At 48.2% G+C, this 15,036-nt stretch overlaps 1 protein-coding gene across 1 annotated transcript in view; it reads right to left on the reverse strand.

Annotated features, from left to right (window-relative positions):
* The window catches only part of NTN4 (netrin 4), a 38,634-nt gene that overhangs the window by 23,584 nt on the left and 14 nt on the right, over positions 1-15,036 (reverse strand). The window contains exon 1 of the mRNA XM_054386454.1: positions 14,562-15,036. This exon is cut by the window's right edge and continues 14 nt beyond it. Coding sequence (XP_054242429.1) covers positions 14,562-15,035 — 474 coding nt within the window. The 5' untranslated portion in view covers position 15,036. The remainder of the gene's footprint in view (positions 1-14,561) is intronic.

A 15,036-nucleotide genomic window follows, 5' to 3' on the forward strand; every position in this document is an offset into this window, starting at 1 on the left:
AGGTTGCCCAGGGAGGTTGTGGATGTGCCCTCCCTGGAGGTGTTCAAGACCAGGCTGGACTAGGCCTTGAGCAACCTGGGCTGGTGGAAGGTGTCCCTGTCCATGGCAGAGGGTTGGAACTGGATGATCTTCAAGGTCCCTTCCAGCTCAAACCATTCTATGAATCTGTGAATAAGTGACATTTCTCCATTAACTTAAAGCAGAGTTGGAGGCACTGGTCTGCAGTGTGTCCCAGTCCAGGGACCAGTCCATGCTGAGCTGGGGGACTCTTGGTTCATTTCCCTCTAAAAGAAGGGGTGATTTTTTTTTTCAACAAATAAAGCTCAGATTGCCAAATATTTGGCTCCTATCAGTGCCAGGCTGCTTTCTAGTGGAAAAGTAATTAGGTGTAGCAATTAGTGACAGCAAGCTGATAGTCGAGAAAACGGAGATAAGAAAGAAAGAGAAGTGGAGGGCTTCTGAAGTTTCAACAAATACTTTATCAGTCAGTCTTTATTTTAATTTCAGGCTTATTGAACAGGTAAATATTGGCTTAAGCTGGAAATTGAGAGCAGTAGATAAAAATCTGCTCTTGAAGTAGATTTTTATCTCTCTTGAAGAGGTATCTTTCTTGAAGAGGTTTATTTTAAAGCTGTCGGTCTAGTGGGCTACAGTGAGACACCAGAGCCAGCACAGACCTTGTAGAACTGCCTGTGGAATCCAATGACACATTTCTGACACATGAATTAGTCACCAGTACAGTCCACTTACAGTGACACTTTCTCAACAGTGAAATAGTGCCCCTGTATCAGCACTGGTGAGGCTGCACCTTCAACATTGGGTTCAATGTTGGGTCCCTTACTCCAAGAAGGACATTGAGGGGCTGGAGAATGTCCAGAGAAAGGCAATAAAGCTGATGAAGGGTCTGGAGAACAGGGCTGGTGAGGAGCACCTGAGGGAACTGGGGGTGTTTAGTGTGGAAAAGAGGAGGCTGAAGGGAGACTTCATTGCTCTCTACAGCTCCCTGAGAGGAGGTGATGTTGAACACCTGGAGGTGTTCAAGCCAGGCTGGATGAGGCCTTGAGCAACCTGGGCTAGTGGAAGGTGCCCCTGCTCATGGCGGGGAGGTTGGAACTGGATGGTCTTTAGGGTCCCTGCCAACCCATTCTATGAATCCTGCCAGCACTGCTTACAGTGATCATAGTCTTCTCCCTCTGAGGGATGCAGCCTATACAGCTGATGAAAGCTTCCCTTTTATCTCACCAGGATTCATGGATTCTGGAACTAATGACCCCAGCAGTGCCAGCTTGCCTGTCTGCAGGCTTTGCTTGCTGGCTGTCACCTCTGCCAGCCCCACCACTGCTGGCATTGCTCTTGGCCAGGACCTGGCTTTTCCCCAGAGCTGCCAAGATCCAGCCAGAGGAAGCTTTGTCCTGGCCTGGAAGGAGATTTAGAGCTCATTTTAGAGCTGAATGGTGGCAGTGTGCTTTTGCACAGCCTGTCAGCCTGCCAAGCATGGTCGCAACCAGCACACTGCTGACAGCAGGGCTTGGGCTTGCTGGTGCCAGGTGTTGTACACTGGCAAGCACACTGAGACTGCAGCCCCATGCTGCCATCCTGCAAACACTCCCTTCCAAAGGTATTCTGGCATCTCCTGCCCAAAAGACATCAATAAGGGAGAAGGTTAACCAAGGGAGGTGGTCAGAGAGCAAGGCTGGTGACCAATATGCCCCTTGGGCAGAACTGTGGAGTCTAATAAATACCCACACATTTCAAAAGGTTTTTTTTTCTCCTCCCACCTCTCTTTCAGGAACACACAAAGACTTTTTTTTTCCCTGCATCCCTAAAATAAAAATACCAAGCAGATATGAATAGAAACCCAAGAGAAGCCACCTATCACATTCTGCATCTCTCCCTAAGGTTTGTTACTTATCCACATTTAAATCAGAGAACCAGAGAATCACAGAATGGGAGAGGTTGAAAAGGACCTCTGGAGATTGAGTCCAACCCCCCTTGCCAAAGCTAGGGCAGGCCACACAGGAACATGTCCAGGCAGGTTTGGTAAGTCTCTGTCAATGTCATTCTGATCACATTTACTTGTTAATGGCTTTGTGAACACAAGATGCTTTCAGATCTGGAAAGAAAATTCCATGGGAACCATGCAAACTGGAGACATCCAATTCATGGAATCACAGAATGATAGAATGGTCTGGGTTGGAAACAACATCCAAAAGATCTCAGCTTGAGTATCTCCAGGGATGGGACCTCAACTACCTCCCTGGGCAACCTGTTCCAGTGTTCTACCACCCTCATGGTGCAGAACTTGTTCCTAACATCCCACTATATCTTCTCTAACTTCAAACCATTGTCCCTCATCCTATCCCTACAGGCCTTTGTAAACAGTCCCTCTGCAGCCTTCTTGTACCCTTCAAGCACTGGAAGGTTGCTATTAGGTCTCTCCAGAGCCTTCTCTTCTCCAGGCTGAACACCCCCAGCTCCCTCAGCCTGTCCTTGTAGGAGAGGTGCTCCAGCCCCCTGATCATCTTTGTGGCCCTCCTCTGGACCCATTCCATCAGGTGCATGTCCTTCTTGTATTGAGGTTCCTAGATGGAAAATGCCAGGCTGATAATTTTCAACAAAAACTGGCATTTTGGATTTGTTGCTGTTCCATAAAGTGCATCCCAGAGACTACTTTGCTCATCCTGATTCAGATGAGAGTGGTGAAGGAAATGAGAGCAATTTCTGCTCGATGCACCTGCAGACTTTGCTCCATGATTTCCAGTTTTGCTTGTTTGTCTGTCCTCATTTAATGCACCTGACTGCTGCTTGCAGTTCTAGCAAAGGCAATCACAGCAAGGGAATCAATAACCTTTGAGTGCCTTCCCACAGAGAGAGTTAAATCTTGTCTGTGTGGAATTCAGGGGGAGTTGTGCTGCTGATTTCAGTGGAGCCAGGACTCCCAAATGCTACAAACATTTCTTTTTATGGCTACTTGAAAACAGTGATGCTAAACATGAGCCCACTCTGTAATTCCCAGGGGATCTCCTGTATCACTCCCACTGTGCCCAGCAGCCCCACAGACATGCTGTACCCTGCAGCAGTGCCAGGGAATGGGGCAAGCCTGGTCTTGGCACTGCTAGGACAGTGAATGTCCTCATCCCTCTGTCCCAGACGTTAGTAGCTCTGCTTTAGAGTGAAATACAAACCAGGCATTCTAACATGTAGGACCCCATACAAACAGCAATTCTCTGTTGTGCAGATTGGGTTGAGTTGGAGTCAATGAGGTCAAGGATGTGTTTACCAGCAGGACTTCCCTGTTCAGTCAACAACCTCTCTGATTTCTCCCAGGCTCTTTCAGGAGTCAGCACATCACCGGGGCTCCACCAACCCCAGAAATCTGTTATGGGTCTGCACCCCACACCCACCTGCAGACACATGGATGCCAGCTTTCATAGAATGGCAGAATTGTTTTGACCTCTAAGATCACCAAGTCTAACCATCATCCTAAGACCACTATGGCCATGAAGCCATGTCCCAAAGTGCCATGGCCACAGGTTTCTTGAACACCTTCAGCGACGGTGACTCCACCACCTCCCTGTGCAGCCTGAGAACCGTTTCTGTGAAGAGCTTTTTTCTGATGTCTGTGAGCAGCTCTTGCTCTGTTGATTGCTTCACACATCTCTTTGTCTTAGCTTCTTGCCACTGCACAGATGCAATCCTGTAGCTGTGTGTATAAATCCAGCAGCAGCCATGAACATGGTGCACTCCAGTAACCGCCTGCTCCACAATGACCTCGACTTAAAAATACACAAAAGTCCCTTCGCCAGAAGAACCCTGGAGTGTTTACATGCCACAGGCAATGAAAGGACAGCTTTATATAGATCTCCACAGTGGGAAGGAAAATGCTAATGAATGGTGCTGAGAGCAACAAAACAGGCTCTGAAGTCAAAAAGTTGCTTGAGGAAGTCAACAAAATCAATGAAAGATTTGCCACCAGCAAAACCTTCTCCATGAGTCACTGGCGCATCTCAGGCTGCTGCAGCCTCCACCAGCCCCAGCTGCAAGGGCCTGGACCTTTGTCAAGATGCAAATCTCCACAGAGATAAAATGGGGCCCTCTGGGATGGAAATGCTCACAACATTGGAGAAACGTGATCCACAGAAATCTTCCTCCTCACAGGATCATAGGATCATAGGATGTCAGGGATTGTAAGGGACCCTCAAAAATCATCAAGTCACAGTCTCACAGTCTCACAGTACATCAGAGGTTGGAAGGGACCTCAAGAGATCATCAGGTCCAACCCCCCTGTCAGAGCAGGATCACTTAGGGTAGTCCACACAGGAATGCATCCAGGTGGGTTTAGAAAGTCCCCAGAGGAGGAGACTCCACAACCTCCCTGGGCAGCCTGTTCCAGGGCTCTGTCCAAGTCCAACGCCCTGCCAGAGCAGGACCATAGAATCTAGCACAGGTTGCACAGGAACACATCCAGACAGGTCTTGAAAGTCCCCAGAGACAGAGACTCCAGAACCTCTCTGGGCAGCCTGCTCCAGACCTTCACATATAGGCACAGCTGCAGAGGCTGTGGACACAGACCCATATCACCCAGGCACATGCCCCTTCCCTGGGGCACTGCTCCTGGCTAGAGACAGAATCACAGAATTGTTTTGGTTGGAAAAGACCTCTAAGATCATCAAGTCCAACTGTGAAGTAAGACCACCATGGCCATTAAATCATGTTCCCAAGTGCTATGGCCACACTTTTGCTTGAACACCTCCAGGGATGGTGACTCCACCAGCTCCCTGGGCAGCCTGTTCCAATGCCTGACCACTCTCAAGCAATATTATAAAATCATAGAATGTCAGGGGCTGGAAAGGACCTCAAAAGAGCATTGAGCCCAACCTCCCCTGCCAAAGCAGGATTCTTACCCAAAAGTCCCTCTCCAGCTCCAAACAGCTCACCACTTTTGTATTTCTTCACCTCCACTTAACAGTTTTTTCTTCCAGACCTGAGTTTATCCCCCAATGGCTTTATTTTGCCTAATCACAACTTTCACTCAGTTGCTTGGCTCACAAAACCCTCCAGATGCATTATATCACCAGCTACTCACTATCAAAGAAAACAATTACTGTTTTTTTCTTGTCTTCAGAAGCACTGTTTCCAAGGCTGCACTCTCCTGTACAGCAAAATGAACCAACACATTTCAGCTGATGATTATGAAGGAGTCCTTTGACCCATCAGCAAGAAAGATGGGGTTTAAATACTCTTTCCTCCAGCAATTCTCCTCCTTTCCTTATCCCCACAAAGATTTATGTTGTCAGCTTTTCACAGAATCAGCCAGTTTGGAAAAGGCCTTCAAGACCATCAAGTCCAACCTATCACCCAATACCTTCTAATCAACCAAAGAGCTTCATTCAGTCTCTTCTTAAACACTTCCAGGGATGGTGACTCCACCACCTCCCTGGGCAGCCCATTCCAATGGCTGATCACTCTGTGAAAAATTTCTTCCTAACATCCAGCCTAAACCTCCCCTGGCACAGTTTGAGACTGTGTCCTCTCCTTCTGTCACTTGTTGCCTAGGAGAAGAGACTGGACCCACCTGGGTACAGCCACCCTTCAGGTAGTTGTAGAGAGCCATAAGACCTCCCCTGAGCCTCCTCTTCTCCAGGCAAAACAACCCCAGCCCTTTTGCCTACCTGTTGTGGGTATGGAGGACCAAGAAAACCTGAGCTATCTCCAAAGAGCCAGACAGAAGACTGGACTTAGCTGTTTGTAGGCAGAGCTGTAAGGAAAGCTGGCTCACTCCCCAGAGCTGCAGAATAAGCCCTTTGACAGCTTCTGAGCATGAAGCACCACTGCAAAAGCCTGCAAAAGGCAGCAGGTTAAGCATTTCAGGAACTGCAGCAGTACCAAGGACCCAAAGGGATTCCTTTCAGCCTGAGAGTAACTTGATTTCATGAGTATTTTTTTGCAGCTGCTCTTATCTCCAATGAAAAGGGTCTGTGCCTAAGAAGGTTTTGTGTCTTTTGTGTCTATTTGTGTCCAACTGGCTACTTGAACCACCCAGCTACCACGAGCTACATTTAATTTTAGGAAAAAGAACAATCTGTCTGAATTATATGGAAATGCACACTGAGAAACAGCACCACTCCCCCACCCCCACTCCCCCTTTGGAACACCCCCACAGCACTGAGGGCTGCTGCAGAGACTGGTGACAGAGAGCCACGGTTCAGACGCTGTCTAGTAAGTTTGTTTCAGACATTAACTTCTTTTCTTCCTGGTAATGTTGCCCAGGGAGAGTTTGAGGACTTCCCCATTTGTGCAGGATTTTGAAGGTTGGTAGACTTTGGGTATCTCAGGCCGACAGCCATTGTGCCTGGTGATTAATCTTCAGATTAAGTCCCCGTGAGCTTTTGATCCAAAACTTCTGAGATGTGTCAGCTCCCTGCTTTAGGTTACACACTTCCCATGTAACTGGTTGGACCCAGGAATCCCAAAGAGGAACATGGCACTCCAGCCTGCCAGCCAGCAAACTGAGAGCTGAATTAGTGAGTCAGTCCTCCCTTCATGCCCAAAATGAGCTGTGAAATGGAGCAGTGGGGTGCAGCGCCTGAAGAGGGGCTCTGGCTGCACCACTGAAATCCTGGGGCACTTTTCTCAAGGGAAGCCATAGTCCCCACTGACAAGGCCAGATGCCAATTTAGAGCATTAAATTCTGCCTCCCCAGATTCCTCTTGTTTCACGTGGGTACAGTGCCCTTCACTTCCTACATAAGAAGTTTGGAAAGGGTCTCCTGGAGCACTGGGACCCATTCCCTCCTGCTGTTGGCAGCCTACAATACAGTCTCTTTCACAGGCTGGTCAAGCTCTCTCTGAGGAATAATTTGTTTTATCCACAGTTGGAGGCCAATCCAGAAGCCCTGATCCTCGGTGGTTAGCAACTTGCTGTTCCAAGCAGGGGACTGCCGATACGTGCCCTTAAACACTGGCTATGCTCCAGCCCAGAGGAACAACCTCCATGTGCCAGAAGCACTGGAAAAGCCAGGGAGAAAAGGAGACAATGATACCTTCCTGTGGGCCAGCTGCAATGGGGTGAATCCTCTAAAGGGCCAATGGGAAGGCTAGAGAAGTGTCTTGCTCCTCTCATGCCCTGGGCATGATGACCTCTCAGGGTCCCCTCTAACCTGATGATTTTATTATTTCATTGACTCCATTTACTTCATCTCCTTAGCAACTCCCTTAGAAATCATTATTCATGTGCTTATGAACTAATGGCCCCCACGGTTTGCTCAATTCACTGATGCAATGCAAAGAGCTGGGCTGGGTCTGGCTGCCACCCTCATCATCCCTGGCCCCTAGCTGAACAGAATCTCCTTTGCATGTGGTGTTCCTGCACAAAGCCTGACAATTCACATTTCTCCAAAGACAGAATGATCAGGAAGATGCTGTTAAAGAGTTTTGTTGGGCTTTTTTTTTCCCTACAAAATGCACTTATAAAAAGTGTAGAGATGGGACTTGAAAACATATTTCTTTAGCCACGTCCTCACATGTCCTGAGCACTGCTGAACACCAGCCAGGAGCTTGCTTTCTTTCCTTCTCATCAGCTCGGGTCTTTGTTTCATCTCTGTGTGCAGACATTAGTGGCACAGGGTGATTAGAAAAGCCATTTGCAGCCCTCTAATGGGCTGAGATCCCAAGGTGATTCTTGCATATTTGCATAGGTTCTTTGTGGAGTCCCAAGCCCTGCAAACTCTGGCCTCAAATCTCCTGTGATCCATGAGATCCTTGAAGGATTTCAGAGCAATGAAGATGTAGCATCAGTTAAGGACAGCAATGATAAGCTTAAAACCCAAGCTTAGTCAGGCATAGAAGAGAGGCAAAAAAAAAAAAAACAAAAAAAAAACGGAGTGGCAAAGGCTGTTTAGGCTCCAAGATTGTTTCTACAACCCAAAATTAGGACTCCAAATGAAAATCACTGAGCATCATTAAATCCTGTTGGTGCCTGCAAGTGTTGCAACTCCTCACTGTCTATCAGGGCCAGCCTTGTGAGAAGCAGGACACAATCCTTCTCTGCACAGCTCATTTCAGGTAGAATCAGTAGGACTGATGTTAAAGAGGGGGGCAGGCTGCTCGCAGCAACAGTTCAAGGCAAAACACTTGGAAGATTTTTCTGCTCCACAAGGCATCAGAGATCAATAAAAATGCTTCAGTTATACACACAGCCCACAGCAAAACAGTGGCATGGGATGTTTCAAAAGGGAAAAGCATGATAGACTTGGTTGTTGGAATATATGCAAGCTGCAAGTAGGTCTCTCCTATTCATAGCAAGCAGCAACAATAGCTGAGGTCTCCAAATGATTTATTAGCAGTATTCTGAAGAGATGAACACTCAAATAAGTTACCAATTTACTAAAATCTTGTCAAGGAGACTCTGCTTCAGTAAGTCCTTTTATCCTGGAGCTTGTCTAAATGGGGACACTCAGGCGAGCTAATCTGAATTGACCACAGATGGGAATGTAAAGTGAATGAGATAATTGCATTGCAGAGTGGACAGTCAGCCTGGCTCACGGGGAAAGAATTAACATCTGCTCAGGGCCCCTGGGGGATGAGCCCCAAACTCTGCTCTCTGGCTGAGGATAACTGGAAGATTAGAGTGGAAAAGAAGAAATATGAACATGAGCTGAGTTGTGGGAGGGAAGGCAGATAGGCTTTTGTGCATACTGATACCAGTGGCCTTTCTGTCTGAGCATGAAGCTGACAGAGTTTACTTCTGCAGCTTGTTTACTTAGATCAGATTATGTTTCCCTTGCAATCATGTGGCTGAAGGGTCACACCCTGGAAAAGTGGGAATACTCTGGATTCGTAGCACGCTTGTGTGATCCAGCTTAAAATTTGGCTTTAGCCTTTTTTCTTGAAACACTGATGATATAAGGCCAGCATTTAGAGGTTTTTTCCTATGCAGAAGACACTGCTGCTATGAAACAATTAACTTACTAAACTCAGCACCAGGAAAGCCTTTAGTGACCCCTCTGCATGCAGCTGATCCAAAATTACTCCCTGACAAGGAAGGAGTTTTCTGTCCCCTTCACAGTGTCGCAAACCTAACCCCTCAAACTGGCACAGGTTTGAAGCATGCTGGAAATTCAGGCAGGTTTTGCTGAGGTTTCCTCCTACTTCCCACTTCTCTTTCACCCATACTGGACAGGCTCCATGATGGGGTACAGCTTGGCCCTAGCTGCCAAACTGGGAGAGGTCCTAGAAGCAGTGCCAGCCTGCGGGTGGATTTCTGAACAGGAAGCAGGGAGTAGGATGTGGGCACCTGCCATCTGCCTCTTTTCCTCTGCTCCCTACTGAGGAGGGGCTCAGTTGTTTTGTTTGGCTCCTGGACTCTTGCAGAGAAGTTGCAGCTTTCCTGGCTGCTGAAAGGATGGCTCTTCTTTGCATGAGCTCAGACCACAGCCAGGCTGCTCTGGCATGGGGCTCAGCTCAACAAAGCCTCTGAGCATGTGCTGACCTGTCAGCTCATGCTTACTTTCACTGAGAAAGCCTTTAAGAGCAAACCCAGGACTTCAGTGCAGTGTTCCTGACACCAGTGCTGTGCCATGCAGCCTTAAACCTCATGCAGTCCTGTTCAGATCTGTCCTTCCCCTCCTAATCTCACCATTGGGCTGTTGATCTTCCAGCTCATACCTGCTTCAAGGTGGAGGACTCAGATGCATCCAAAGCAGAGGATAACCAGAGCATGCTGGGTTTGCAGCATCAGGGACAGGTAGCAAAGCAGAGCACATGCCTGCCACTTCCCTCCCCAGTAGACCTAGCACCTGGCTCCCACCCCTGTGGTGACAGCCAGCTTGGATGACTGCAGCACACTGCCACTCTCTGAGCACAGATCACTCTCCCAGTGCCCTCCACTACCCTGGTCCCACCACCACCACCAGTGGAAGCTCAGAGCTGCTCTGCTGCAGAAGATGAAAAGAGCAGCTTCAGCACCTCTCATTTCTCCCCCAGCACTGAGCTCTGGGTCTTTGAAATGAACCCAGAGGCTTGGCAGCTTGCTTTCTGTGCTACCATAAATCTCCTCAGGATCAACATCACAGCAAGTTGTGATGAGGGAGGATATTTGTCATAAGAGTTGAGCCAGGCATCCAAGGAATGACACAAGAGGATGAGGGCAGAAGAAATACACTGATCTTTCTGTTCAGTAAAAACTGAAGCAGATACACCCCTGCTCCAAATTAACACAGGTGATTAATTACAAAGGGACCATAATCCCCAAGTACTATGAGCTTCTGCATACTACTGCCTTGAAACGGGGCTGGCAGGCACCGTCATGATCAGCAGAAACAGTGGTGGATCAGTGCCATCTGCTCTTTGCAGAAGGATAAAGCCAGAAGCCACCAGCCCAACCAGCCATAGGTCTGTGCCGAGCTCTGGTGGTGTTTAGGGTGAATCACCATCTCCTCAGGCCTCCACTGAGCTTTGCACATTGCTCTTCCCAGGGGCACAGTCACCATCCCTCGAGGTGTTCAAGAAATGTGAGGCCTTGAGCAACCTGGGCTGGTGGAAAGTGTCCCTGCTCATGGCAGGGAGTTGGTACTAGATGACCTTCGAGGTCCTTTCCAACACAAACCATTCTGTGCCACTTCAGGACATGGTTTAATGGCCACAGTGGTCTTAGGTTGATGGTTGGACTCAATCACCTTCGAGGTCTGTTCCAGCCAAAACAATTCTATGATTCTATGGCAGTGACCAAGCTGCCAGCAGTGTACAGAGCTCCCAGTGCCCTGCAAACCCCTGTGAGCCCTCACTCCTCTGTGCCTGGAAATGCAGTTGGGGCTTGGAAATGTTTGAAGTGGGGGAAACTGGTCTGCAGATGGTGCAATGCAGTTTGGGTCATGGGTTGCAGTTGTTATATCACAGTTAAAAATAGAATAAAATAAAATGAACCCTCTAAAAACATAACCAAGACATCCAGTAGCACTTGAAGAATTTATGCTTATGCTTATAAAGAGAACTGTGGCAGCTGAGCTGCAGTTAAACAATCCCCTTCAGACCTGGACACTTCAGATGAGGACTTCTTTGAAACCACTGTTTTGAGGCAAATTACTGTTTCCACATGTCTGAAATTAGGTGCTATCAGAAGTGGGAGTAAAGCACAATATAACTGCAAACAGAACACAAAACTCTGCTGTTTCTTTAGGTGAGATACATGTTGCTATTGGCAGTTACAAGTAATTGCTGGAATGTGGCACCCCGTAATAAATTAAATGTGATATTTGCTAAGCATGCAGGCTTGCCATCTGGTCACCAGAAAGCTGCTCTTATTACTTTGCAGGTAAAAAATGGTGTTTAAGTGCATGGAACTGAAGTGTGCCCTGCAAATAAAAACTTAGAAGCTCCAGCCCCTTGGTCTCAACATTTGTTTACAACCTGGTATAATTACATGAGCTTGACTTTTACAGCTTCATTGCAGTAACACAGACTAAAGCCATGCCAGAAGAGATCCCAAAGGAGCAAGCTTGCTAACAGCTTGTTTTTGCAGCATGCTACTGCAGATGCACCAACTACCACCAAATTCCTTTTTCTCTTGAGACAGGCTCTGCTTTTTACACACAAATCCTTGATCCTGCTCTCCCCATACATTGCACCAAACTGCAGAGGAGCCAGCCCGAGGTTGGTACCTGCACAGGTTCTCACCAGGCATGGTCCCCATCCTGCTGTGCAGGAACTCCACTGGGTGACTGCAGTGAGAACTACACTGGGGTGCTGCCTACACAGCACTCAGCACAAACAAGGCAAATAGTGCCCCAAGTGATGCCCGGGGTTCCTCATTCCTCAGAAAGGTCCCTAGGAAAGCTGAAAGAGCAGAGCACAAGTTGGAATCTGCTCAAGGCTGTGGTGCAGTAGTGGTCCTGGTGGAGTTAGGTAATAGATGGACCTGATGATCTGAAAGGTCTTTTCCAACCATGGTGCTTCTGTGATTCTGTGAACACCCCAGACATGTCCCACTGGCTGGCCCAAGAGCTACAGATGTCAGTCCCTGCCCTGTGTCACAGGCTGGCATAGCCTCATGTTTCAGGGGGTGAGACACAGAGGCTGGCAGGGAAATTCTCACTTGTGCAGATCCCTTCTTTCTTTTGCAGATCCCACTTTGTAATTACCCCTGAATCAGAACCACACAATGGGCTGGGCTGGAGTTCCAATCTCTGCCATGGGCAGAGAACCTTCCACTAGAACAGGTTGCTCAAAGCCTTATCTAACCTGACTTTGAATACTTCCATAGCTTCTCTGGGCATCCTGTTCCAGTGTCTCACCACCCTCGTCAGGAAAAGTACCTTCCTTACATCCAATGTAAATTAATTTCAGTTTAAAAGCATTGAACTCTGTCCTGTCAGAAGAGTGAAAAGTCTTTCTCCATCTTTCCTATAAGCCCTTTTTTATCTATTGAACTGTGAAAGGAAGCTCAGGCAGCTTTCCGGGGGCACAAGCAAAGGGAAGCAGGAGAAGAGAGGAAGACAGCAGCTTCTTTTGCCAGCCACTTGCTTTAAACCCTTTGCTGGGCTAATGAAATAACTACCCTGGGTCTGTCTGGCAGGATTGGAGATCCTTGTTTCTAAGCTGATGAGATTGTGGGGCAGAGCCTCCTTGAGCAGGATGTCAGATGCAGCTAAGAGATGCACTCTGGTGAACAAATAGCTCTCAGTCTCTCTGCAGAGAGTAGCTTCCTAAGCAAAGCAATGCTAGAGATTGCACAGGGGTCAGAAGAAGTTATTTTTCTTAGGCATGAATGCTGGTCTCCAAAATCCTCCAACAACCTCAAAATAAGTTCACATCAGAAACTACAATGACAGAACTGAAGCAACTAACAGGTTTCCTAACTCCACTGCTAACCATGTGTGTGCTGGTGCACAAACACCCATTTGCATTAGGCAGCTAACAGATCATGTAGGAGGTAGCAGAGATCATGTAGGAGGTAGCACAGATCATGTAGAAGCAAGGATCATGCAGAAGCTGTTGTAGCTAATAAATGCAATCAATAATTAGAAGGACATCTAGGAGGAAGGTATCATGAGATCTGTCCTTACAGAAAATCCATATATAAATGAAATTGTGCCAGGGGAGGGCTAGGTTGAAGATTAGGAAAAATCTCTTTGCTGCAAGAGTGGTCAGGGATTGGAAGAGGCTGCCCAGGGAGGTGGTGGAGTCCCCATCCCTGGAGGTGTTCAAGAAACCTGTGGCCATGGCACTGTGGGTCATGGTTTCATGGCCATGGTGGTGTCAGTTTGGTGGTGGGACTGGATGATCTTAGAGGTCTTTCCCAAGTGAAACAATTCTGCCATTCTAATCAGATTTGCTCCTTTCTGTGTGTTTGGGTCGGAGAGAGGTTTTGATGCCACTGTCACACGCGCTTATTAAATTGAGCCACTAGAGGGAGCAGCCCTTGAAGACCAGGAGCTGCTCGCTCTGGACACCTTCCCAAGGAGGACCCCAGAGTAACCACGGCTCCCAGGGGAGGGTCTCCACCACCAGGGCAGACTTAGGCACCAAAGACTCTATAGAGTACAACTGGTAGCACTTCCAAACGCATGACTTCTTATCTGCTGTTTCTGGAAATCATTTTTCACACCTTTTTTTCTCTCTTAGCAAAAGTGACGTTTTTCTTCTTTTTTTTTTTTTCATGCTTATTTCACCAGAGAATAATTGTGCACAGAGGAAAAAAACAAACAAACAAACAAACAAAAAAAAGATGAAATGGAAAGTTCCTTAATTACCTGGCCAGTATGGCTGGTGGGAACAATCCAAAGTGTGGTCAGTGGCTATTTTTGAATGGTTGTATACTTAATTCTCAATGAAAGCAATCACTATTTAAAGTGAATCTGGTGATAACTAATTCTAATATAGTTGCATTTCGGTCAAAACTGGACCAGTTTGCATCAGCCCAAAACTACATGGCTGCAGAGATTGCAGAGGACCAACAAGAATGATGATCCTTTCGACTTTCCCAAGGAATCAGCAGCATCTGACTGATTTATCTCTTCTCCCTAGTATCAGGTGACAGGACAAGAGGAAATGGCCTGAAATTGTGCCAGGGGAAGGTTAGGTTGGAGAGTAGGGAAAATTTCTTTGCTGCTAGAGTGGTCAGGGATTGGAACAGGCTGCCCAGGTAGGTGGTGGAGTCCCCATCCCTGGAGGTGTTCAAGAAATGTGTGGCCATGGCACTTGGGGACATGATTTAATGGCCATGGTGGTGTTAGGTCAACAGTCGGATGTGTTGATCATAGAGGTCTTTTCCAAATGAAATAATTCTCTGACTCCATGGTTCGTAGTCCTATGAGGAGCCTCACTGGGCGAGGGAGGAGGAGTTTCTCATTTTCAGAAAAGATGGCAGTTAAGAGCTCAGCAAAACGAGGGGCAGAGTGGTGCCTACATCGCCTAGGAATGAATTGTGTTCATTCCCCCTGGGAAATAAATGTGATGACAAAGGCTGGTGGAGCAGTAAAATAACTGTGAACAGCGGAGTGAAGGCTGTCAAGGGATAGCATGGCTGCAGCAAGGGTTTGCCCTTCCCCACCCCAGCAGACCTACCTCTCCTCCAGTGCAGGGGAAAGGACTGGAATATCTGGACGTGCAAATGGCTCCTCTCTGCCTCACATCATCCTCCAGCCCAAAGGCGGCCGAGCAGTTAGCAGCAAAGTATTTGTAAGGCTTCCACGTCTCGCCGAAGTCCTGGGAGCGCTCCAGCACCATGGCGGCCGGCCGGGGCGACTTGAAGACCAGGATCAAGTGAGTGAAGTAGAAGGCAGCTTCCAGGTCCAGCTGGATGGTGTCACGGGGGGCGTCCCCGGCCGACTGCCACCAGGTGCGGGGCAGGCGGAAGGGCGAGTCTGCCATGGCGGCGGCCGGATGGGCCAGGCTGGCCTGGGTCCCGCTGCAGCGGCCGCACAGCAGGCGCCCGCAGCGGCGCTGGGCGCCCTCGGCGTAGGCGCAGAAGGTTTCGGGGGCGTCACGCCCGCAGGTCGTCTCCGTCCGCAGCGCCCGCCCATGAGCCAGGTTGCCCATC

The sequence above is a fragment of the Indicator indicator genome, chromosome 14, assembly GCF_027791375.1.
Source record: "Indicator indicator isolate 239-I01 chromosome 14, UM_Iind_1.1, whole genome shotgun sequence".
Lineage (NCBI taxonomy): Eukaryota > Metazoa > Chordata > Aves > Piciformes > Indicatoridae > Indicator > Indicator indicator.